At 39.9% G+C, this 26,196-nt stretch overlaps 3 protein-coding genes across 3 annotated transcripts; 2 read left to right on the top strand and 1 right to left on the bottom strand.

Annotated features, from left to right (window-relative positions):
• Nucleotides 1–5,241: 5,241 nt before the first annotated feature.
• Nucleotides 5,242–9,271, bottom strand: si:ch73-248e21.5 (mucin-4). Its single transcript, XM_051714567.1, has 2 exons — nucleotides 9,118–9,271; nucleotides 5,242–7,381 (listed from the first exon to the last, which is right to left on the bottom strand). Exon 2 carries the CDS (start codon nucleotides 7,371–7,373, stop codon nucleotides 5,721–5,723), a length of 1,653 nt encoding a protein of 550 aa, XP_051570527.1. The 5' UTR covers nucleotides 7,374–7,381; nucleotides 9,118–9,271; the 3' UTR covers nucleotides 5,242–5,720.
• Nucleotides 9,272–12,828: 3,557 nt separating this feature from the next.
• unc119.2 (unc-119 lipid binding chaperone B homolog 2) lies at nucleotides 12,829–17,715 on the top strand. The gene is made up of 5 exons (XM_051714601.1): nucleotides 12,829–13,414; nucleotides 13,675–13,788; nucleotides 15,532–15,622; nucleotides 16,167–16,339; nucleotides 17,426–17,715. Exons 1-5 carry the CDS (start codon nucleotides 13,126–13,128, stop codon nucleotides 17,557–17,559), a joined length of 801 nt encoding a protein of 266 aa, XP_051570561.1. The 5' UTR covers nucleotides 12,829–13,125; the 3' UTR covers nucleotides 17,560–17,715.
• A 140-nt stretch (nucleotides 17,716–17,855) lies between these two features.
• Nucleotides 17,856–25,351, top strand: mmp25a (matrix metallopeptidase 25a). Its single transcript, XM_051715451.1, is given in 8 exon segments — nucleotides 17,856–20,321; nucleotides 20,541–20,658; nucleotides 20,661–20,838; nucleotides 20,948–21,101; nucleotides 21,103–21,125; nucleotides 23,324–23,578; nucleotides 24,140–24,418; nucleotides 24,490–25,351. Coding segments are annotated over 8 exon segments (1,545 nt in total). The 5' UTR covers nucleotides 17,856–20,040; the 3' UTR covers nucleotides 24,747–25,351.
• The last annotated feature ends 845 nt before the right edge of the window (nucleotides 25,352–26,196 follow it).

The following is a 26,196-nucleotide window of genomic DNA, read 5'->3' as shown; positions in this document are numbered from 1 at the left end:
GAAGGGGCCCTCGCCTGATTGATCGTGTCTACCACCATGGGTGGTAGACCGCTTAGGTCTTCCACGTCCCATCCAGGGGCCAGAGGGGTGCCTCGGTCAGGGCATACCAGTGCGGGGAGGTCGGTCCAAGGGCTGAAAAGACGGTGACAGACCGGCATGATGACCACGTGATGTGTCCCACGGTGCCATGCCCATCTCGGGACTCGAGTCTGAAGCCAGTGCTGAAGTGGTCTCATATGCATCAACCCGAGAGGGGTGGCCACCACTGAGGATGCCATATGCCCCAGGAGCCTCTGAAAGAATTTCAGTGGAATTGCTGTTTTCTGTTTGAACGCCTTCAAACAGGCCAGCACCGACTGTGCGTGCTCGTTCATGAGGTGCGCTGTCAAAGAGATTGAGTCCAACTCCAAACCAAGGAAAGAGATGCTCTGAACCGGGAGGAGCTTGCTCTTTTTCCAGTTGACCTGAAGCCCTAATCGGCTGAGGTGCGAGAGCACCAAGTCCCTGTGTGCACACAACATGTCCCGAGAGTGAGCTAGGATTAGACAATCATCGAGATAGTTGAGAATGCGAATGCCCACTTCCCTTAACGGGGCAAGGGCTGCCTCTGCGACCTTCGTGAAGACGCGAGGGGACAAGGACAGGCCGATAGGTAGGACCTTGTACTGATATGCCTGACCCTCGAATGCAAACCGCAGGAAGGGTCTGTGTCGAGGTAGAATCGAGACGTGAAAGTACGCGTCCTTCAGGTCTACCGCTGCGAACCAATCTTGATGCCGGACGCTCGCCAGAATGCGTTTTTGCATCAGCATCTTGAACAGGAGTCTGTGTAAAGCCCGGTTCAGTACTCGCAGGTCCAAGATTGGCCGCAACCTACCGCCTTTTTTCGGTACGATGAAGTAGGGGCTGTAAAACGGTCAGAGGAACAGGTTCTATCGCACCCTTCCGAAGGAGGGTAGTGATCTCCGCGCGCAAGGTAGCAGTGTTTCCGTCCTTCACCAAGGTGAAGTGGATACCGCTGAACCTGGGTGGATGCCTGGCAAACTGAATCGCGTAGACGAGTCGGACGATCCGGACCAGCCATCGCGATGGATTGGAAAGCGCAAGCCACACATCCAAGTTCCACACAAGGGGGACTAAAGGGACAACATCATCGGACATACCGGCGGGCGGAGCTCGAGGTGCCACACCATGTCGTGGCCGTGCTGAGTCTAGGGATATCAAAGCACTTACCTGGCTCCTTGTGACCACCCCCGGAACAGCCTGGGACGGGGAGGAAGAGGCCTGTCCTCGTAACCCGTGGAGACTGTCACATCGGGGGTGAATGTGTGCCACAGCTGGGCACGCAGGGGCGGGGAGACCGCCGCTGGAGCGCCAATCCTGCAAGGAAAGACCTGTGGACGGTGGTCGTGATGACGACCGTGCACACTGGGTATGTGACCCAGGGAAGGAGGAAACCGCTCTTTTGCTGAACTGTTGGGTACCGCAGCCACTTGAGCATGCGGCGAAATCAAATAAAAAGGCAACAAAAGATTCTCCACCCGGCCCTGCACCGGGGGATGGAGTGGTCTTACTACCAGCTCCAATGCAGTGGGTTTCGTTGACCCTGAGTCGCCCGTCTCAGCGGCGCTATGACGACCTTCGTGGGTTCTTAGCGGCCGGCCGTGAGACGGGTGGTGTCTGCTCCCTGCAGTGGGCTCCACGCCAGGGCCGGGCCGAAGGGGCGGGCTGCGGCGGAGCCGGTGCAGTCACCGCAGGGGGACGCACTTGGCAATGAGCAGACGGGGTGCGGGATCTTGAGCCACACCGGGGCAGGATATGCCGGATAGCCTCCGTCTGCTGCTTCACCATCGAAAACTGCTGGGCAAAGTCCTTGATGTGTCGCCGAATAGGCCAGCCTGGGAGATGGGAGCTCGAGAGCTCGAGAGCTCATCAGATTCACGGGCTCCGAACAAGAGGTCGAACTCGCTGTGAGACGATCCGGCGGACTCATCCGGAAACCCGATCCGGGCAGATGAGCGTGCTGGGGAATGGGAGGTCCACGGGGGGATACCCGGCGGAGGCGATCCCATTGGTACTTTAATTCACCAAAGTGACAAAGTATAGTCAGGACATTATTGATGTAAAAAACAGCACCATCACTATTTGAAAAAAATAATTTTTGATCAAATCTAGACAGGCCCCATTTTCAGCAACCATCACTCCAACACCTTATCGTTGTGTAATCATGCTAAATTGCAAGTCTGGTACAAGAAAAACACTTGCCATTATATCAAACACTGCTGAAAGCTATTTGGTTTGTTAAATGAAGCTAAACATTGTCTTTGTGTTTGTACTTGAGTTGCCACAGTATAGAATAGACTGGCATGTCTTAAGGACAATATTAGGTCAAAAATGGCAAAAAAGAAACAGCTTTCTCTAGAAACTCATCAGTCAATCATTGTTTTGAGGATTGAAGGCTATACAATGCTTGAAATTGCCAAAAAACTGAAGATTTCATACAAAGGTGTGCACTACAGTCTTCAAAGACAAAGGACAACTGGCTCTAACAAAGACAGAAAGAGATGTGGAAGGCCCAGATGTACAACTAAACAAGAGGATAAGTACATCAGAGTATCTAGTTTGAGAAATAGACACCTCACATGTCCTCAGCTGACAGCTTCATTACCTGCTCAACACCAGTTTCATGTACAACAGTAAAGAGAAGACTCAGGGGTGCAGGCCTTATGGAAAGAATTGCAAAGAAAAAGCCACTTTTGAAACAGAAAATCAAAAATAAAAGGTTAGAGAAGGCAAAGAAACACAGACATCGGACAACAGATAATGGGAAAAGGGTGTTATGGATCTTAACCCCACTGAGCTTTTGTAGGATCAGCTAGACTGTAAGGTGCGTGAAAAGTGCCCGACAAGACATCTATCCACATCTATGGCAAGTGCTACAGGAAGCATGGGGTGAAATGTCACCTGAGTATCTGGACAAACTGACAGCTAGAATGCCAAGGGTCTGCAAAGCTGTCATTGCTGCACATGGAGGATTTGTTTTATGAGAAATCTTTGAAGTATTTTATAAAAAAATCAAATTGTAATAGTAATTTTTCACGTTATTAATGTCCTGACTATACATTGTGATCAGCTGAATGCCACTTTGGTGAATAAAAGTACCAATTTCTTTCCATAAGAGAAAAATCTGCACATTATTCCAAACTTTTGGCCGCCAGTGTAATTACTTCCTCACAGAAAGTATCCATCAAAGCGCCCTTTTGTTTTAGGCAGAAGATTGGAGGTAGAACTGTCTAAACCATTGGCTCTCAACTGGTTTTGCTTAACAACCCAGAATTTATATTTAACATCAAATGGCAGCCCAACACAGAACCAAAACAGTATTTATATATTTATTAATTTATTAATATTACCATGATTAATGATTACCATCCTGATTACAATGAAAACCTAAAAAAAACTTTATAGTTGGAGTATTTGGTTTCCGAATTGCACTTTTGATGGTTTCAAGCTCTCAGCAGCGACAACATTCTCTGCACACGTTGTGTTTCTCACAAACCACATGTATCCTTGTTTTAACACATATAAAATTTTCTCTGGGTTCATAATGATTTTTTTTTTCATGGTTTGCGAGGATTAATGGCACGTCTCATAACCTGTCCAAATTGGCATCTGTCTAACTTGGCTTGCTTTTACTGACTTTTAGTGCCTGATGAATTTGCGCCAAAATAACATCTTTTGATTTTTTGACATAAACAACTATGCACAATCCTAACATGCACAATTATCAAGCATAGCGTCAGTTCAGACAGGTGACGTTGTCAAGCTGCAACCAGCTGACACTCAGCTGATCATGACATCTACCAAGACAATGCAGACGCTTATTAGAGCAGTTCTGTTTAAGAACCCTATTTATTAATTCTCTCTGCTGCCTTTCCATTGCATGAATGCAAGCTCACTTAACACCCTCCTCCATCCCCAGCTCCACTTCTTTTAAGTTTTCTCTTAATCTGTTGTTCTGCGCTCTAAGACTACAATTGATGGCCAGTTTGAAATTCCTATCTTCAATGTGTTATTACACCTTGTTCTTGATTTACTAACTTGATTTTCAGTATTTGTTAAGTTCTATTAAAGGTGCACTCAGTAACTTTTTGTTTGTGTCATCTTGGACTTACAGTGACACCTAATGGTGTGGATGCAGCATCATTCAAAATCAGTGGTGTAACAAGGTTAAGGTTGGGAATGGAGGAGGTGGGAACCGGCTGAACGTCAAATTAATATTTAATTTAAACAAAAAGACACACAACAAAAACACCCATCATGCCGGGGAACCCCTTGTGGCCCCGCCTGCCGGCAGGCTTTTCCCTGCCTCTATAGGGCTGGGGAGGGGGACTAGGGGAGAGAAGAAAAAAAAAGAGGAGAGGGAAAGGGAAAAGCGGAGCGACAGTAAGAGAGAGAGAGAGGAGAGAGAGGAATAACCTGGTTCGCAGACGGCCACGCTCCTCCCCCTCTTTTCTCTTTTTTCTTTTTTTCTCTATTTTTTTTTGGGGGGGGGGGGGGGGGAACGGCAGCGTGCCTCAGATCCTCAGCGGCCGGCAGTGACGTCTCCGTTCCCGGGCAGATGATCGTGGCTGCTCCTCAGTTGGCTGTTAGTGGCGAGGACTCAACGACAGCGCATCCCTCTTCCTTCCCAGGCTTCGGCACTAATGTAACAAACGTTGACATGGGAAAGGAGGAGGTGGGAACCAGCTGAACAGTCAAAATAATATTTAATTTAAACAAAAAATACAAACACAAACACACACATGGCAGCTGAGTGTGGCTCTCTCTCTCCCGAACTGCTGCATTCCGCCGCACTTATCCCTCTCCTTGGCAGATTAGCCCGACTGGGGGCCGGGCCGTGACTCGCCCTCCTCCTCGTCAAATATTTTTCAGTTACAGATGCTATTGTAGAAATTCACTACTCACAATCAGCCGATAATTTAGAGTGAAAGTGTCCAATAACAATATTAAGCGAAGGTTAAGCGAGTTGCATTTAGCTGGTCATGTGATTCCAAAATGGCAGCCCCCATGAGGGCACCCTTGCACCATGTAGAATAAAACAGCATTTATAAAGTTGCTGATATGACTAGAGTCCTCATCTCATGTGAGCGGTAATAATTTTATACATAAGTTTCAAAATTACAATTAATTTCTTTAAGAGTAAAACTTTTTTAATGGGGAAAAAAAATTGAGTGCACCTTTAAGTGTCCATTTAATTTATTATGCAATAAAGGATTGTACCATGTTGCACTGTCAGAATATATAAAAAAATTGTACAATGTTGTTATAATTCTGCTGGATCTGTTCTGTTACTCCATGGGGGTTTATTCGCTGCTCTTCCTGCTTTTTCCATGCGTGACTACATGGATGGGCAGAGAGTTTGCCCAGAACAGAACCATACCTCCAACACCAACAGATTACTTTAATTGTCTATAAGTGAATAAAAGTATTTATTCAAGTATTCAAGTCAAATATTCATTTTACGGAAATGGTCCTGACTGAAATATGGTTAGTTGCATTTTATTATTTGCATTCAGCATTGTTTTGTCCCTATCAGAACAGACCAGCAACCAATTTTTGGGTCTCAACCCACTAGTTGAGAAGACCTCGTCTAAACTCCTTTCTAAAGGTCGACATTGTTCACAGCTCTACCAGCATGCTGTCTTTCAACATTGTCTTTATAATGACATGTCCGTTCTCCTCTCCTCCTTTATTCTTCTATTTGCGTACCAAAACTCTGCTAAGTCATCCATAGTCACTCTAGGCTGGATCCACAGTTCATTCTCATCCTTGTTCTGCTCCTGCTTTTTCCTCTTGAATCTCTCCTCTCTCTTTCTTTGCTTCTCCTTCCTGTCTTCCTTCAGTGTAGATCCATTGACGTACCAGAACTCCACTCTTTCCTGCACCGATGCTTTGGGGTTGGCCCAGAGGCTTTCCTTCTCCCACTTCTGTCCTCCCTTCTCTTCTTGTCCTCTTCCCCTGTGCTTCATCCTTTTCTTGACAATTGACAGACGCACCCACAGGAAAACAGATATCCCAAGGAAAACTGATGCAGTCATTGCCAGAGCCCACACTGTAATGAAGCAGACCAGCCTTGATTGCCGAAATTGAGATTGTGAGTTAAAACAGTTGGGCCACAGTGTGTTTTCTGTGCTAGTATTGTTCATTTTGTCAGTTGTGGCATTTGTGCTGTTGTCCGCTATAACATTAGCTATGATAGTGCTATTGTTGCTGGTGATGCCACTGGGTGTGTCTGTTTCAGTCCTGTTTTCTCTTTCAGTGTGTGTTGTAGAGTTTAAGAGTCTGTATGTACTCTGTGTTGTAGAGTCTGTAATGTACTCTCTGCTGGGCTGCCCTGTCCAGTATCCACCACTTTTTGTTACAAGGACAGGAATAGAGGTGTGATATTCAGTTGTATCTGTAACAGTAAGGTCATGTTCTGTTTTGTAAGCAGACATACTGGTCATTGGTGTGTTTGTGTTGTATGGAGTTATCCAGTTGTTTCTTGTTGTCGGTGTTGCAGTACTCACTTCTGTTGTACTTGTTGTTGTGTTGTATTGTTCCTCGTTGTGCACTGGAACTCTGTGTTCACTTGTTAGGCTGTAACTTCCCTCTGTTACTTGTGTTCCTCTTGTCTCCTTGTTCAAATTAGCAGATGTTGCCTGGTTAGAGTTCATTTCATAATTTCCTTCATCAGGTTTTGTTCTCTCATACCCTTCCCCTGACCAGTCTCTCCAGGGAACTGTTGTGACAGTTTTTAAAGTGTCTAATAAGGCCATTGTGACTGGTCTGGTAGTCTGTGTGTTCAGAACTTTGTCTAAACTGGTGTGTCTGTTGCTGTCGTAACTCGTGATATGTGCACTTGACTTTGTTCCTATTTCATTATTATCGTCCTTTTTTATTGTAAGACTTCCAGGGTTTGAAGAAACTGTGGTATCCATTAGACTTGTAATTGTATGGATCATGACATTACTAGCATTGCTAACACTCCACCCATCTGGTCCTTTTGTGAAATGCACAATGTCATTCTGAGATTCATTACGGCTGTTCGGTTGATGCATGGATGCTATTTCTTCTGTGGATGTCATGTGCAAAGCTGTAGCAACTGTGCTGTCCAGTGATTCTGTGGTCTGAGGTGAGGAAGCTGTTGAATTTATCAGTATCCTTGGTTCTTGGTTTGATTCTGTTGTTGTCCCAGTAATTTGTGTGGTTTCAGTGTAGTCGCTCAGGGTGTTTTTTGACAGTTGTGTTGTTGTTGTGTTGAAATACAGAGCCGATGCAAAGAGGAAGTGAGTGAGCCACACTGTGATGGACAGTAAAGTCATCTCCATTATAACTTCTGTGAAAGACAGGGCAAGAGATTAGATAATCTAACACCTTTTTAGAGAAAAAGAGTACTTTGTAATTACTGTAAAAACAATTGATTGATTGATTAAGATTCATTTTCGAATTGATTAGATTAATTTAAGAATATAGTGTTACAATAAATATACTGCCCTGTGGATGTCTAATACTTAGAGATAATTTAGCAAAACTGTTCTACTCCTTATTAGCACTGCCATGCATGCCCAATTGCATGATTTTGAAGCCACATCCACTCTAACCTTATCTAACCACTCTAGACCTTATTCACGCTAGCGCCATCTTTGATTTTTAACGGGAATGACAATGAGGCTGTGAGGGATAGACTTACCATCTCTTCAGTGGGCTGTACTGCAGTTTAAAGTGTTTTTGGATCGTTCCGTGGACAAAACATTGAAAAAATATCTGTCCAAGAACATTCAGTATACAAAGAACTCCAGACAACATGAGTTGTGGAAAATCAGATGTGATATAGGAGCTTTATACAGCTTTATACCATTCGTGCCATTGAAGAGATGGTTTTTGTTGTCATTCCCATTAAAAATCAAAGATGCCACTAGTGTGAATAAAGTCTATTAATTTTAGTTTGAGAACTCCATTTTCAGTTTCCTTGTGTCAACATTTTACATGCAGTACTGGAGAGTGTTTTCTAAATGCTCCATTTTCGGTGGAGGAAAATGACATTCCAGTGTGGATTAGAGATGTAAATAGGGCTGTCACGATTATGTAATTTGACTGATGATTAATTGTCAAACAAATAATTATGACAATTAATGGTCTCTTTTAGGATTTTCATGATTAATTGTCATATAAATTGTCATATTTCTTAAGGTACATGTGTGCATCATACACATTTAGAAGTCATTTTTACATATTTAACTTCCAATATATAAATCAAATAATAAATTAGGGATATTTGATTTGATATTATTAAAATTCCCTTATTTAGGCATTAAAATGTGATTGGAATTTGAAGAGCCTAATAATTATCTCAAATTACCATGGCTAGATCAAATAACCATGATTACACAATTATTTAATAATTGCGACAGGTCTAGGTGTAAACATAGAAAACTCAATGCGTTTCCAATCAAAAATGTATTAGGATGTGGCCTGAGTGTGATATTGTTTTTATACTGCAACACGAAGTTAATAATAAATAACGTACATTTTAGACATATATATATATATATATATATATATATATATATATATACCAGACACATATGTATTACATATATGTATATAATATATTACATATGTTACATATATTAAATATATTAATTTGGCCATTTGTTTTGCTCTGTTAACAAAAGTAGTTCCCAATGAAGCTAAAACATCAAGTTTTGCATGTCGCCTGTCTGGACAGCAAAAAATAAAAATAAGTGGAGAGATACGAACAGTGAAGCATCCCAGTGCTGTTATACTTAATATCAACACTCTTGGAAAAGCACTTGTCCAATTAAATTAGAGGACCATAACCAAATGTTCTTTCATTAAGAATATAGTGTTAGACTACAAAGTACAGCCATGTGGATTTCTAACCTAACACAACCAAAGCTGTATACAACACAACACAACCACAAAGCAGCCAAAAATCCACAATGCACATTTGTGTTTTGCTAAGATCAAATTGGATCTTTTAAATTAGCTACCGATATGTTACTCCACTTTTATTTTAAATCTAATTAAAAAAGTACATATACATTGTACCTGATGTTCAGAGCTCATCACCCTGTCTCTTCCTGATGCTCTGTGATTTCTTCGTTTGCACAATGGTGCCTTCTGGGATACTTCTCTCCACTATCTGAAGCTTTGAACTGACAAGAGGAAATGACAGTTTGATCACCATGCCAACAGTGGGATGAGGTGAGAGTTTGGGGTAAAGCAGGACGTGGTTTGATGGCTCCGCCTCTTCCCTTCATCAGTGCCACTGTGGAACAAAAAAGGAACATAAATGTCATCACATCCTGTTGACTCATAAAACATCCAGACTTATAATGAGGAAACCAATCATATTCACCACAGTCTGTTTTGCTTACTGCTTTTTTATAGATGATGCAAATGTCACTTAAAATCTTACATACATATGGAAGCCATGAATATTCTGTTGACCACTGGTTCTCAACCAGTTTTGCTTTGGGACCTAACCCTAACCCATCAAGTGGCGACCCAACACAGAAACAAATTTGATTATCAGACAAGTAAAGAAAAATGTCCTTAAAACCAAACATTGTCATTTATTAAAGGTGCACACAGTGATATAATACTGCTAAATATTTAAACAGAAAGAAATAGTAATAGTAGAACAGTACTTTTTCCAAATATGTATAAAATAATGTACACTCACATGAGATGATATATATATATATATATATATATATATATATATATATATATATATATATATATATATATATATATATATACAGGTGCATCTCAATAAATTAGAATGTCGTGGAAAAGTTCATTTATTTCAGTAATTCAACTCAAATTGTGAAACTCGTGTATTAAATAAATTCAGTGCACACAGACTGAAGTAGTTTAAGTCTTTGGTTCTTTTAATTGTGATGATTTTGGCTCACATTTAACAAAAACCCACCAATTCACTATCTCAAAAAATTAGAATATGGTGACATGCCAATCAGCTAATCAACTCAAAACACCTGCAAAGGTTTCCTGAGCCTTCAAAATGGTCTCTCAGTTTGGTTCACTAGGCTACACAATCATGGGGAAGACTGCTGATCTGACAGTTGTCCAGAAGACAATCATTGACACCCTTCACAAGGAGGGTAAGCCACAAACATTCATTGCCAAAGAAGCTGGCTGTTCACAGAGTGCTGTATCCAAGCATGTTAACAGAAAGTTGAGTGGAAGGAAAAAGTGTGGAAGAAAAAGATGCACAACCAACCGAGAGAACCGCAGCCTTATGAGGATTGTCAAGCAAAATCGATTCAAGAATTTGGGTGAACTTCACAAGGAATGGACTGAGGCTGGGGTCAAGGCATCAAGAGCCACCACACACAGACGTGTCAAGGAATTTGGCTACAGTTGTCGTATTCCTCTTGCTAAGCCACTCCTGAACCACAGACAATGTCAGAGGCGTCTTACCTGGGCTAAGGAGAAGAAGAACTGGTCTGTTGCCCAGTGGTCCAAAGTCCTCTTTTCATAGCCCAAGTTGCTTGAAGTCCAGTGTTAAGTTTCCACAGTCTGTGATGATTTGGGGTGCAATGTCATCTGCTGGTGTTGGCCCATTGTGTTTTTTGAAAACCAAAGTCACTGCACCCATTTACCAAGACATTTTGGAGCACTTCATGCTTCCTTCTGCTGACCAGCTTTTTAAAGATGCTGATTTCATTTTCCAGCAGGATTTGGCACCTGCCCACACTGCCAAAAGCACCAAAAGTTGGTTAAATGACCATGGTGTTGGTGTGCTTGACTGGCCAGCAAACTCACCAGACCTGAACCCCATAGAGAATCTATGGGGTATTGTCAAGAGGAAAATGAGAAACAAGAGACCAAAAAAATGCAGATGAGCTGAAGGCCACTGTCAAAGAAACCTGGGCTTCCATACCACCTCAGCCGTGCCACAAACTGAACACCTCCATGCCACGCCGAATTGAGGCAGTAATTAAAGCAAAAGGAGCCCCTACCAAGTATTGAGTACATATACAGTACATGAACATACTTTCCAGAAGGCCAACAATTCACTAAAAATGTTTTTTTTATTGGTCTTATGATGTATTCTAATTTTTTGAGATAGTGAATTGGTGGGTTTTTATTAAATGTGAGCCAAAATCATCACAATTAAAAGAACCAGAGACTTAAACTACTTCAGTCTGTGTGCATTGAATTTATTTAATACACGAGTTTCACAATTTGAGTTGAATTACTGAAATAAATGAACTTTTCCATGACATTCTAATTTATTGAGATGCACCTGTATATACGAAAAATCAAAGTAGCAGGTAAAAAATCAAAGTGGCTGGTAAAATTGGGTATTCACTCACCACTGTGGCTGGTGGGCAAAAAAGTCAATTTCATACTTTATTTAGACGCTTTAACTTGCGGAATAAATTAATCATGTCTGACTGTGAATAACACATGTTTGCAATTGACATCTGTAACTGAAAACTAATTTTTTTGCTTGATGCTGTTTCAGTAGCTGTTTCCATCCATGCATTTTTAGTGAATTTTGGGATATCGCATAATTATTTTTTATTCAATAAGAAGACATGCACATAAAATATAATGGAAACACATTTACTGAATATATTCCTATAGAATTTATATAGGGATATAGATTTGCATCAAAAAATTATGTGACTTTGCCTCAACAAGCCATGTGAAATGAATGCATAATTCGCTCAGAGAATAACTTCAGTATCATTGCATAGCATTTAAAATGTTGCTCTGGTTCTTCTGAAATGCCGGACACTAAGCCTGTCATCAAAATGATTGGATACTATTACCTTCCATGGTCCCACTTCATATTAGGTGTCTTTAAATACTATGTACTTAAGCATGTTGTTGCATTGTACTTACATTTAAAGTACCTGCATTTAATTACATTTGTAGTTACACTGTTAACTTTACCCCTAATTCTAAACCTAACCATTATACAACCCATATCTTAAAACATAACTCTAACCCCTAACCCTAAACCTACCCCTACTCCTAAACTTACCCGTACCTCAACCTCAGTAGCAGCAAATGTGAATCTTGTAAGAATTTTGCAGAACAACATGTAGTTACACAGTAAATACACTGTACTGGATGTATTTTTATGTTTGTATATAGAAGTTAAAGACACCTATTATTATAAAGTGTGACCCTTTCGAGAACTGTTTGATAGGCTTTCACTCCCAGACTTAAGGCATCTGCCGTTGAATTCTAGCAAACATGAAGTTCGGGAAAGCGTTTTGTCTGCGCAATCTAAAACCTCCAATTAATACATTACATTTTCAAAAGATCTACAGTGGTTTCAACTTTCATTTTCATTTCTATTTAGCATAAATTTCCCCAGAAGTAAAGATTTCACTCTCTGAAACACATGATATGGAAAAAAAATTTTCCATACCCCTAACCCTAACCCTGATTTTTTTTCACAAATAATTTTTGCGATATTCTGATTTTGCTCATAAATTAAATGTAATGCTTTAATGTTACCATGAACTACATGAAGCCACTAATTCACCTAAAAAAAAAAAAAACACACACATACATTGTGGGCAGCACAAACCATGTTTACCATGTTTTACGAACTGAGCCTTGAACTTGTATTTAATGTAGTTTCAGAACAGACCTGCAACACATTTTTGGGTCACTACTCAGAACTACTGCTGTATATATGTAGCTGTGAAATCATTTATAGCTATCTGTGAATTTCATGTCATGAAATCTCTATTCTTCCTTATTTAATAGCTGAATATCTCTTCCTCCTTCGCCACCCACTATATAGTTCATCTACCCATCTCATATTCCTCTTTGTCACCTCAACTGTGCCATAGTTGCTGTGTCTGTGTTTAACTGAGGATTGGCTTGGATTAGCTGTGTGAGTTAGCCTTAATCTGTTTGAGTCACTGAGACACAGTATATGAGAGAAGTGCTGAGGGTAATCACACAGTGTGCCAGACTACAGATGGACCTTATGTGTGAGCTAGAAAGAGTGTGAGAGAGAAACATTAGAAAATAAATCCTTCTCAGACTAAAGAATTAAAAATGGACAGTGAGGGTGTTAAAGAACTGCAAATTGAGGATGATATGAAGCAGGAATTGTCTTCTGAGAGAGAAGAGGAGAGTGAACAAGAGCAGGAAGAAAAGGCTGAAGAGTTTGAGGAAGAAATGGCAGAAATGCAGGGTGAGCAGGACAGATGGGAGCTGAGAGATGTAGAGGACTGGAATGGGTTTATTACAGAATGTGCAGGTGAAGAAGAGGTGGTGCTGGACTGGAAACCAGGTGACCCTGTGACCTCTCAATATGTCCTCAGGCTACCAGGATACACAGATGGTGAGAACACTGATGCCACAGAAACCTTGCATAGACAAATATAGTGCCCTTGGTGCTGTTTATAGTAGTCAATAAATGGTAGTAGTCTCTGTAAGTTGTGTTATCAACGTTAAGGATTACGGTACATATACACTGAATTATTTAAATGTATTCTACCAACTCACACATGGGTAAGGGTATCTCACATCATATTTTTAAAGACTGACATAGGCCTATTATATTTCTATTTTCATAATTACTATTATTAATCATGTGTACAGACTACCTGTGCTCCCCAGAAGACAACATCTACAATATTAATTTCTCACGCTTCAAAATTAGAGACTTGGAAGGTGGATCAGTCATTCTGGACCTGAAAAGACACTGTCCAACAGGTGTGTGTGAGTACACTGTATTTTCAGGTTTGCATTTAAATATTTACTTGTGTGGCATGGACCGAAAACATTCCAAGAAACAAAAAATAAAACTGAAAATATATATATATATATATATATATATATATATATATATATATATATATATATATATATATATATATATATATATATGTATTTTTTTTTTTTTTTTTTTTTTTTTGCAGAACATACCAAAAACGGGAACATTTACGTTACATTTTACATTTATGCATTTGGCAGATGCTTTTACCCAAAGCGACTTACAGTGCACTTATTACAGGGGCAATCCCCCTGGAGCAACCTGGAGTTAAGTGCCTTGCTCAAGGACACAATTGTGATGCTGTGGGGATTGAACCGGCAACCTTCTGATTACCAGGAACAAAGTCCCTTTTTAATTGTTCCAGAGTGAAAATGTTATTTTTAATTGTTGGTAACTGGTTAATTTCATTCTGATAAAAAAAAAAAAAAAAAAATATGAAACCAAAGCCTAAATGATTTAACAGTAAATTTTCAAAATTGCACCACTTCCTGATGCCCAAAAAATGAGGCCTTCTGTGACATGCTGAAGACCTTTTAGACAACTATATAATTACTACATAAACATGCACGGTTAATCCAGAATAATGCTGCCAGGTTCTGACTGAGAAGCAGATCTGTAATTAAAACAAATAATTAAATATAATTATTAAATAAATTAAATCAAATAATTTCAGCCAGCATAAGTCCAAACAAGTCCAAACAGTGTTTGCATGCATGCAGGAGAGAGAGAGAGAGAGAGAGAGAGATTTTGGCTATTAGTTGATTTTAGTTTAAATATTTTTGGGGATATATTTAATATTAAGAATACATTTACTGGAAAGATGTTATTTTAAATAGGCTATTGTATACTTTACCTGTAATGATTTCTATGCTGACAATTTCCCCACATGGGACAAAAACTGAATTGCTTATTTTCACTCATTTTGGTTGGTGCAAGTCCCTTATTTTGAGCTTGTTTTTCCAGTCCAGGTCCCTTTTTTCCTTGAGAAATCTAGTAACACTGCAACTGGTATATCACCCACCCTTAGCACACAGTACTGTTATTTAAAAAAATAACAATTCCGTTCTTTATTTTCGGCAGCGGAACACCAGAACAAAAAAAATACAGTTTCTGCTCAGAACAAACCAAAGTGAAGAACATTTCATTTTTAGTCGCTGGTGTGGTGGGTGATTTAACGCTATTTTTCTACAGAGCAGTGTTAAGTTTCAAATTGTGAAAATGGGGGGGGCCTGGGTAGCTCATCCAGTAAAAACACTGACTACCACCCCTGGAGTTGGGGCACGGGGTGAGTTGTGCGTGGATTCCGCGGAGAAGTGTGAAGACACCACACGCGCTATGTCTCCGTGGCTCAACAAGCCACGTGATAAGATGTGCGGTTGATGGTCTCAGATGCGGAGGCAACTGAGATTTATCCTCCACCACCCGGATTGAGGCGAGTCACTACGCCACCACGAGGACTTAGAGTGTATTGGGAATTGGGCATTCCAAATTGGGGAGAAAAGTGGAGAAAATGTTTTTGTGAAACTGTGCTTATGCTAATGAGGTAGTAAATGTGCACCATGTCGTTTGCCCTCTAATGGACATTATGTGCAATTCGTTTTCTAGAACATGTATGTGTTTCCTTGTATTTCATCTTATTCCTAAATATGAATACATTTAGGATTTCTTTTTCTCTCTCACAGAAATAAAAGATGTCATAGAGCTGGATGCAGGGCGCTTCATTCAGTATCATTTCAAACCCGCCTTTCTAAATCTCAAGGAGATTGGAGCCACGTATGTGATGTCTTTAAAATGAGTCTTGGGCTAGTTTATGTGTGGGGGAGAGAACTGATCTAAAGTAAACTAGAATAGATTTACATTTTTAAAGTCACCATGAACTCAAAATTGACCCTATTTACTTTCTTAAAACACGTCACTGGTCTTATTGTGCTCAATACATTGATGCACATTATTCCAAATGCAAATAAATGTTTCTCTTCCTAATCTTTCATCAAAATATAATAACTTGCCCTGCTTCTGAAAATACTTTATTTTTCAGTAGATGCCACTTAAATTTCAGCACCTCCGGTCCAACCACCTGTCATATAGAGACCACTTTTCACGATCCAATCAATTCCCAATGGATATAATCAAGTCTCTCTCATGTCTTGTTTCACTTGGAAATGCGTCTCGTTATGGAAGTAAAATGGGTTGCGAAAGCTATTTCATGTTGACTTCATTCAAAAACTGTAATGTAACTCTTAACTGTAATATTGGTGAGTATCTGTCAGCAAAATGTAGGACACCTTTCTCTCATTTTTATCTCTCTTCTGAGTAGGCTGGAGTTTACAGTGGGCGGTAAGGCAGTGAACAGGTTTCGGCTGATTGAGAGGCATTACTTCAGGGATCTGCTGCTGAAGACTTTTGACTTTGAGATTGGTTTCTGTATTCCACACAGCAGAAACACATGTGAACACATCTACCGCTTGCCAGACCTGGATTCACACACCAGTGAGTTATACCAAAGTCTTTCTAGCCAGTCTGTCCACTGTTGGCCATCTTTGGAATGCTCTCGGGATTCTATTTCCAGTCATGCCAGTGCAGCTCCTGTTTTCTTGAATGGGGAAATACAGAAATCTCAAAAATAGTTGGTCAAGGTTATGATCAAAGAACATATTTAAAATCAGTAATAACATTTGACAATACTGGAATCATAAATTGTGCTTCTTTACCTCATATTACGCTAAAAAACACAATTTTCCCCGGTTTGTATATCTAAAGAGCATGCGCATTCTCAAGTTGATTGACAGGTGATGTCTGTATCTAAAAGGAGATTGGCTCTTTTAACTGTAAGGCGGTACTTCCTTTCTACATCCATTGACCATTGGCACTTAGAGCTCCTTGGTTGGGGGTTCCAAATTCTTGCATTAATTTAAATAGAAGTGGCCCATCTCTGTTAAATACACTCTGGTTATACCAAAGTCTATTTTAGCAAGACAGTCCACTCGGCGGCCATCTTTGGAATGCTCCCAGGCAGCTGTTTTTCTATGTAAATAAGCGGCATAAAATTGCAGCTCCTATCTACTTGAATGGGGAAAGACCGAAATCTCCAAAACGGTTGGTCAAGATTACGATCAAAGTGCATATTTAGTAATAAAATCTGTCAACACTGGTATCATAAATGGTGCTTCTTTCCCTCAGATTATGCTAAAAAAACATAATTTTTCCAGTTTGTATAGCTAATGCTCATGCATGTTCTCGAGTTGATTGATAGGTGATGTCTGTATCTAAAAGGTGATTGGCTCTTTTAACTGTATGGCGGGACTTTCTTTCTACAACCGTTAAGTGGGCCAATTTCTCCCATGCATTTTTATAGAAGTGGCCCATCTCTGCTAAATAGTCTCTGGTTATACACACATGGATATACAGTACATACATGTATAACACATCTCATTCTCCAGTCACAGTCTTAGCACATGTCTAGATAAATAATGTCTATATAAATATTCTACAAAGGCATAATAAATATCAGTGTTAAAGCAGCCTGTGTACTGTATGAACGTAAATGTACAATGCCCGCTCTCTTCTGTTTTTCAGTTGAGGAGATGATCACCCACCCTTTCGAGACACGGTCAGACAGCTTTTACTTCGCTAACAACACACTGATCATGCATCATAAGGCAGAGTACTCCTTCAGGCAGGGGTTGGAGCTCAATGAGAACCAAAGCTAAACATTTCAGCAGAGTACTGACTATCCAAAGATTAGTGCTGTATATTTGGTTTCATAAACCATAAACTATATAAATAAAATAGGCAATGTAATTACTTTGCTGTTACTTTACTAATATTTGTGTTGCTTGTACAGTAATAAACAGCCTTTATCAGAACACATGTTGGTGATTCCATGATTTGGTGAACTTAGCATGAATACTGTATATAGGGAAAAGGGAATTCTTGGGAATGATCCAGAGAATGCACATCTTGAGGATCTATAACATGCCTGCATAATTAATATAATACAATAAACGTTGCCCTTTTTTCATGCCCTCACACTGAGTCTCATAAAGACATCCTGTCTATTTTTGTCATGACACAATGCTATAGACCCTTTCCTCTTATCAGGGGGTCTTCCAAAGCCCCAAACACAAAGTGGAAAATCATACCACTCTTTTATATTGTGATGAGGAGGAGGACGGGCCGTGCCGTGACTATGCATGGCTGGTCCCCAATCGGGCTAATCAGCCGAGGAGAGGGATAAGTGCAGCGGAATGCGGCAGTTCGAGAGAGAGAGTGAGAGCCACATGCAGCTGCCATGTGAGCGTTTATGATTTTGGTCCTTTTAAGTTCCTATTAAAATATTATTTTGATTGTTCAGCCAATTCCCGCCTCCTCTTTTTCCATTTCAACCTTGTTACATATGTTTTTCCCTAATAGCTCTTCCTTCCTGTCTTCATACTGATGACTCTTCCACTGTTCTCTCAAGCCGAGAGCTCCATAGATATTTAGCAGTCTATATTTCAGTCTTGCCTCACAATCTAGAAGGCAGTCAAATATGCTTTTAACTTATGTGTGTGTTGGAGTGTGCATTGATTAAAAAGGAATATTTTGAATTGTTGCCATTGTGTGTTCGCACTATTTGACTTTTTCTTGACCTGCTTTCAGTGTCATAGTTTATTCAGAAAGTAAACAGTGACAAAGGGGTCACACATGCATTCATGGAGATCACACATGTAGACGGATGTTTAATGCTCCCACTGAAGGGAAGAGAGAGAGAGAGAGAGAGAGAGCAAGAGAGAGAGAGAGAGAGAGAGAGAGAGAGAGAGAAATCAAAACAACTCCCAGGCTCTCTGGAAGTAATATGTAACGGAGGACAAACATGACCATGGCTGAATGGATGAATATGTAAAATATTCTCAGTTCCTTTTCCATTCTAGATGTACAATATTTATGTAACTGATCATTTTATGTTTAAGCCTAATGTGGGTGTTTTAAGAGTAAGGAGAAGCCGTGGATGTCATATTGAATGACCATGACTGCAGTTTTGACCAGCTGGACAGTTCTTACAATATTTGGCTTTGTGAGCGCACAACCTGTGCAGATGCCAGACCAATATGCACAAGGAGTGGTAAGAATAGTTCAAATCTCGATAGAAATGAAACTCCAGTAATTTAATGTGCAATGTTCATATTTAACTAAAAAAAGTAAAGTATTTATATGTGTCTTAAAAACAGATTAGCATTCAATGTTGACGAGATGCAACAAACTACACTTAGGTGTAGAGTTTCAGCCTTCAAATTCTCATGCAGTATTGCTTTGATTGAACCAATGGTCACTATTTGTAACAAAATATGTGTGTGTGTGTGTGTGTGTGTGTGTGTGCGTGTGTGCGTGTGTGCGTGTTCATGTGTGCATGTGCGTGTGTGTGTGTGTGTGTAGGACTGGTTGATTCGGCAGCCTGATCTCACATAAAATTCGGCAGGGGTGTGCCGATTTTTCTTTAGCTGAAATCAGTATACGTTGAACAAATTTGAAAACACTGCCTCCAGAAGCTAAAGCGGTAAGTGTTTCAGAGCATATAAACAAGAGCGACATCCATTTATATCCAGGAGAGGTCGCCAGAAGCCAGTTGTAAAAATAATTGTTTTCAGCTGAACAGGGTGTAAAACAGTGAAGAGAAATACTTATTTTATTTAATCTACCCCCCAACCAAAACCCAAATCTAACCCTAACCATTAGTAGAGACAAAATGCAATGTTAGCGATAAAAATGCAACCTCCTTATCACACTCATGATTGTTTATACAAATGTGATTACTTCCTCGTTTGAATGGGGATTGAACTGTTGTCTCCCATGCAACTGACACAACACGCTAAAAGTCGTGCCACGAGGGAAAATAATTGTTGTTGAGCTGTTCCAAATATGTCTGATGGCAGATAGGGCATGTCAGTGAATCGGCATACTGTTGCCGATCCTAGGCTACCGGACCTTTCGGAAAGAGCATGCCGACATCACGTGTGATCATGTTGGATTCGGTATGGGTATTTGCCATCTGCAGACTCTCTAATTGGTCAACTTCAGACCAGAGAGTGCACTGAAGAAGCTGAGCATAAAATGCAGCGCTTTGCTGGGATTGAAGAGACTGGGCAACTAGGTGATTGATTGACACTGATTACAAACTCACCAATTTAACGTGTTTCTCTGGTTTACCCAAAATGGAAGCATATGTCCACGCCTCTGAGTTTCTGTTTCTGGGAGTTTCTGAGAGTCTATTCCACATGGTCTTTGTGCATGTCCAGTCTTCGTTTTCGATATTCCACTATTTTTTAACTTTAGACCACACCATTCTAGAACTGACGGCCAGACCTCGCTGTTCTCTCCCAGACATTGTCAGTTCTGAGAATCTGTTGAAAGCAAAGAGAAGAGTTGGAGGGAAGCTGAAGAGATGATACACTCTGTCAGGGTTGAGCTGGGATAAGACTGACATCACGTGGAGGTGAGCTCTTTAAATCTCTATCAATACATTCTGTGGGTCATTATGGCACTGTGAGAACATCACAGATGGGGAAAGAAACACAGTGTTGCTCAGTATAAAGTGACAATTTAGTGACAAATGTATGCTATATCATAACTGTACAGCATTTTCACTTCCCTTATATTGGCATAACCAGAATATTAATATTAAAGAATTCCATATCTCTCTCCTCATCCTCAGCGTGCAAGATTTTCCCTCTTCCTCCATGTCTCCCACTCTTCAGCCAGGACTGGTGAAGCTCATTTTGAACTATGCCCTCCGAGTATGGAGTGATGTCACGCTTATGTGTTTCCACACCCCTCTTCATATGACCCATCACCACAGGTAGACACCAAAGTTACCTTTGCCAGTGGCTACCATGATGATGGTTATCCTTTTTATGGCAAGCGTGGCGCTCTGGTTCATGCATTTTTCCCAGGATAGGGAGACCTTGCTGGTGACACCCACTTTGATGATGGAGAGAGCAAGAGCCATGGAGGTAAATTAATGCTGTATGCATGTATGTTGATCCTATATGCCCACATGTTCATAAAGATTTAATAGATGAAAGAAATGGTTTTCATCTATTCTGCTGTCCTTTTTCACAGATTGAAGCAGCGAGACAGATTTATTTACAGTTGCAGTGCATGAGTTTGGTCATGTCTTGGGCCTCTTTCACTCCTCTTTAAATGACTCCATCATGAAGCCTTACTACTATGGTCCTGTGGGGGACATGAACAGCTATACCTTATCCGCTAATGACAGTGGGCGTACAGGCACTCCATGGTACTCTCTAAATCTGGTGTACACAAACATGTGTCAGCATGTAATGTATTCCATCTGAAACTTTATCACATGCCAGGGTTATATGCTGTACATACACATTAATTTTTGATGTCATAGATGTGTGGCATTTAGTTCTCATGACTGTGTTTTTACCACATAGGAAAAAGACTTGATTTTAGTACTTCTCCATCAGTTGCTGCACCCACAACCCATCTGCTCCACCTCTGACCACATCCCACCCATCAGTGAGTATCATTTGTGATCATGGCAGCTTTGATAATGATCATGACATTTTTTAAATGCTTGACTCTTGCTAGCCCCCAGGGAGTCAGGGAGGTTATGATGCTATCGCCAATATAAGATCAAAGATTTTCTTCTTCAGGGGTATGACATTAATTACATTTGTTACATTTTTTTGAACTACTTGCACTAAGTAACTTTTTTGTTTGTGTCATCTTGGACTTACAGTGACACCTAACGGTGCAGATACAGCATCATTTAAAATCAATAGTTTTCAGTTACAGATGCCTTTGTAGAAATTCACTATCCACTGTCAGACATGATTAATTTAATCCAGTGTGAAAGTGTCCAATAACAGAGTGGTTACTGAGACCCCGTTTACACCTGGTATTAAGATGCGTTTCGGGTGATTCGATCACATGTGGTCAGGGTCAAAATACAGGTCTAAACAGGGTCTAAAATATTTTGTGTTCTTGTTATAGAGTCTTAACTAGTCTTTGTGAGAGTGCATGGCTCGTCCTTTTGGCGCTGTCATGCATTCACTTGTCTTGTTGGTTTTTGGCAGGAGTGCATTGCTCTTATGTCATTCTTGCAGCATGCACTCATGTCAATAGTTTTGTGTTTGTCTCTCGCGACCTCAGGCGCGCTGCGCGTTCAGGTCTCGATCCATTGTCATGTTGTGCTGGGGTTCAGCCGCTTCAGTCTTGGTTACCTGTTTATATGTGGCTGAACCCCCATACAAATGTCCCGTCTTGTCTGTCGTTTGGCATGAACACGTTACGTTGTCTCTGGCGTTATGCACTCGTGTCATTCGTTTGTTTGTGTCTGTGAGAGTGCGTGGCTTTGATTTGTTTCCATATTGCCACGTGTCTCTCAGCCTTGCATCATGTTCCACCTTATGTCTCTCTCTTTCTTTTGTTTTGCAAGTGTTGCAGTGATTTCAGGCCTCCTCCTCTAAACAATGCAAGTGAATGTCCTCCATTTTTTGACGGTCCAAAATGCATAATTAGTGTGCATCAAAATAATCCACACGACTCCAGCTGACAAATAAAGGTCTTCTGAACCCAAACAATTGATTATTTTTAGAAACAAAACAATACTTATATACTTTTTAACTACAAATGTTCACTTCCGTACATCTCTGTGACATGCGCTCACGAGAGGGATGACGTAAGCTCATTGGTAAGGTCACGTGTCACGTGGAGGAGTCAGGAAGCGCATCATTGTTTGTATTGTTTTTTTTTTATTATTATTATTTGGAAATTATTTTTTATTTTATTTTATATTGTTTTGGACAGTTTTAGTTTGTGAACGGCACAAGTTTCTCTTGTAAACTATGACGCACTTCCTGACTCCTCCTCCGCGTGACGTTACCAAGGAGTTTACATCATCCCTCTCATGAGCGCACATCACAGAGATGTACGGAAGTGAACATTTGTAGTTAAAAAGTATATAAGTATTGTTTTGTTTCTAAAAATAATCAATCGTTTGCGTTCAGAAGAACTTTATTTGTTGACTGGAGTCGTGTGGATTATTTTGATGCACCCTAAATAAAAAATGGAGGACATTCGCTTGCATTGTTTAGAGGATGAGGCCTGAAATGAAATCCTAAAAGTCTTACATTCTGTTTTGATGAAGAAAGAAACTCAGATACATCTTGGATGGCCTGAGGGTGAGTACATTATCAGCAAATTTTCATTTTTGGGTGAACTATTCTTTTAATAGCAGGTGGAAACGGGATCTGAGATTAAGCAAGTATTATTCAGCTGGTCATGTGATTCTAACATGGCCGCCTCCATGAGGGGACCCTCTCCGTGAACAATAAAACAGCTTTTATAAGGTTACTGATATGACTGGAGTCTTCATCTCATGTAAGCAGTCATGATTTTATGCATACAGTATGTTTCAAAATTACAATTAATTTCTTAACTCCTAAAGTTTTTTTATGAAGTGACAATTATTGCGTGCACCTTCAAAGTACGAGAGGGAGTTCACTTTAGGATGCCGCCACATAATACCTAAAATAATGTTTTGTTTCTTTTCCATGCTCTCCTTCACCTGCTCAGGTCCACACTTTTGGAAGGTTCCTCAAGGCTCATTAATGTCTTTAACTCCAGCTCTGATCCACAACTTCTGGATCGGGTTGCCCCCAGAAACAGCCAGAGTTGATGCAATATATGAGAGAAGAGATGGATATATTGTATTCTTTATTGGTAAGACATAAAAAGAGATCCAAAATCCAGTCTATTGAATCGTAAAGGACTCAAATACAAAAACTGACAAGGAATATCTTTAGTAGTCTTTTGCTGTTCTTTTCTTTTGTTAAAGGAATGGAGATGTGTCTCGAACATCAGCAAAAATCAAGAGCACTAAATTAGAGTTTCCCCATACAGATATAATCTAAGGAAAAAAAACCTTCAATCCATTAACATACTGTTGTTTTAGTTACATTCGTTCATTCGTAAAGAGGCCATTGCCTGTTAGGATTTATATACATTAGATGTTTATATGTAAAGTATACTGTACTGTAGGCTATAGGGGACTAATTGCTGGGATGGATTGTAAACCGTTAGACTGAGAAATTGTTGCACATTTTTAGAAATTCCTCAGTGACTGAAAAATATGACTTTTAGACTGTACACTTGGTTTTCAGATCGCAACTGCTAAAACATTAGCCTCATTGGCTATTGATAATTCAATACAGGGGCAATAGGTCTTAAATGTTAATAAAAATGTTTCTTGCAATAAAATTGACATAATTCATTCTCTTTCAGGTAATCAGTACTGGTTATTTAAAAACACAATGTCCCTTCCTCGGTACCCTCGACCACTTGCAGAATGGGGTTTACACAGTTCTACTGGAGAGGTCCCAGAGAGAGTCGATGCAATATTTGTGTGGCCACACAATGGGAGGACCTACCTGTTCAGTGGTGGGGAATACTGGAGGTTTGATAAGGCAGGAACAGAGAGGAAGTTGGAGGAAGGGCACCCTAAACTAGCATCCGTGTGGGGTATGCCCTCTCATCCTGATGACATCATTGGATTTCAAGATGGTAAGTGTCTTTTATCATCTCTATTTTTCCCAAAAACCAAACTTGAACCATTTTCTTTACATTTCCCATAGGAGATACTTACTACTTCAAAGACACAAACTACTGGATATTAAAAAGAGGAGGACTGGACCAGGAATCTGCTTCTCCAAAGTCCATTGCTGTTGACTGGATGAAATGTGACGTTCACATTTCAACTCACTCACCTGAGATGCCTAGAAGAGACAAATATTGTAGCTGTTCCCACAATACAGCGGCTATGATTTGTCCTTTGTCAACTATTATATATTCAGTTGTCATAGTTTATATTGTGGTTCTTTCATTGCACTGATTAGGGTTCAATGGTTCTAAAGTATCACAATGTTTTTGTTCATGTTTTTAGGTTTTGATTTCATGTCTTTTATTTTTGTAGTTTAGATTCTCTTCCTTGTTCCTTGTTTATTTACTAAATGAATAACCAACATAAACTAGAACGAAGAGACTTGACTAGATTAGACTTGACTAAAACGGATTACCACAAACAAAAACAATGTTACACAATCGCTGGCTCGTGGACCGTGGACGCTGGCTCGTGTATTGTTTGTGTAACATTGTTCTTTGTGGTAATCTGTTTTAGTCAAGTTAAGTATCTCTTGTAATAAATACTGCACTTGGGTTCTCATATCATCTTCATTCGTTATCATCATGTTCATTAGTTTTACCCTGTCATTGGTTCATGATTTATAGTCTTGTTATCTTGTTTATTAGTATTGTAAATAAACACTGCACTTGGTTTCTCACATCATCATTGTCTTCGTTTGTTCCTGTCTTCAGCCTGTCTCTGCGTTACAGAAAGCCACACCTTACTTTTGTTTATTTTTTACATTTATTTTTATTGAATATTGATGGAGCAACATAATTTGTGCGAAAAAGAATAATAACAGAAGGCTCATTAAAAAAAGGAAAAAGGTTGAGGTAAATATAGGGACAATACAGTAGTTATAGGACAAAATTAGTCAACTAAGGCAATAACTTTTGAGACAGCAAAAGTTTATTTTATTTATTTTTTTTTTTTTTTGTAACAAATTAAGATAATGCTTATTCAAAATAACCACTACAGAAAAGGGAGTATCATATATATATATAACTGGATTGCTCATGACGTCATATCAGTGAAGCCACTGCGCCGCCAAATTGCTATGCCCAAACGTTCCAATGTCCCTATTGACTTAATAGGAAATCATCTAATTTCAGCGAGTAAACATTAGTCATTCAATCTGCGTGTACATCCCTACAACGCAAATGTCCTACACATGTAATAAGTTGGCAAATTTTCCTGTTTCTTGAAAGCCCGAGCAAGTCGTGTATCTATATCAAACAGTATCCATCTCTATCAAACTTCATCGGTGAACAGATCAGTTGAATGTAAACAAGTTCACTGAAATTGAGGTAAGATACAAACAGACTTATTTATTGTAATAATTGTTTGTTCAGTTACTTGTTTTATGTTTTTATCAAAAAGTGCCTTGTTCTTGCTGTCACTTGAATAAGAGCACACACTCTCTCTTCCTCTATCACACGTGCAGTGGGCACTGAGATTGAGGGAGACAAACAAAGCAAAGCTGATTTAAATTAAACTGATACGGGTTCGACTGGAGGACAATGAATTAAACTGACTACAGAGAGCAAATCTCTGGCATTTAAGGCGATTTAGAAATCCCGGTCTGAATTTTTTAAAGTCCCTTTTCGGGAGTCAGGATATATTGTCACCCTAAACAAGCAGATATTACAGCTTTTCCTAC

Source organism: Myxocyprinus asiaticus, chromosome 13 (assembly GCF_019703515.2).
Source record: "Myxocyprinus asiaticus isolate MX2 ecotype Aquarium Trade chromosome 13, UBuf_Myxa_2, whole genome shotgun sequence".
NCBI classification, from domain to species: Eukaryota; Metazoa; Chordata; class Actinopteri; order Cypriniformes; family Catostomidae; genus Myxocyprinus; species Myxocyprinus asiaticus.
This window is presented reverse-complemented; position numbering and strand designations above follow the sequence as displayed.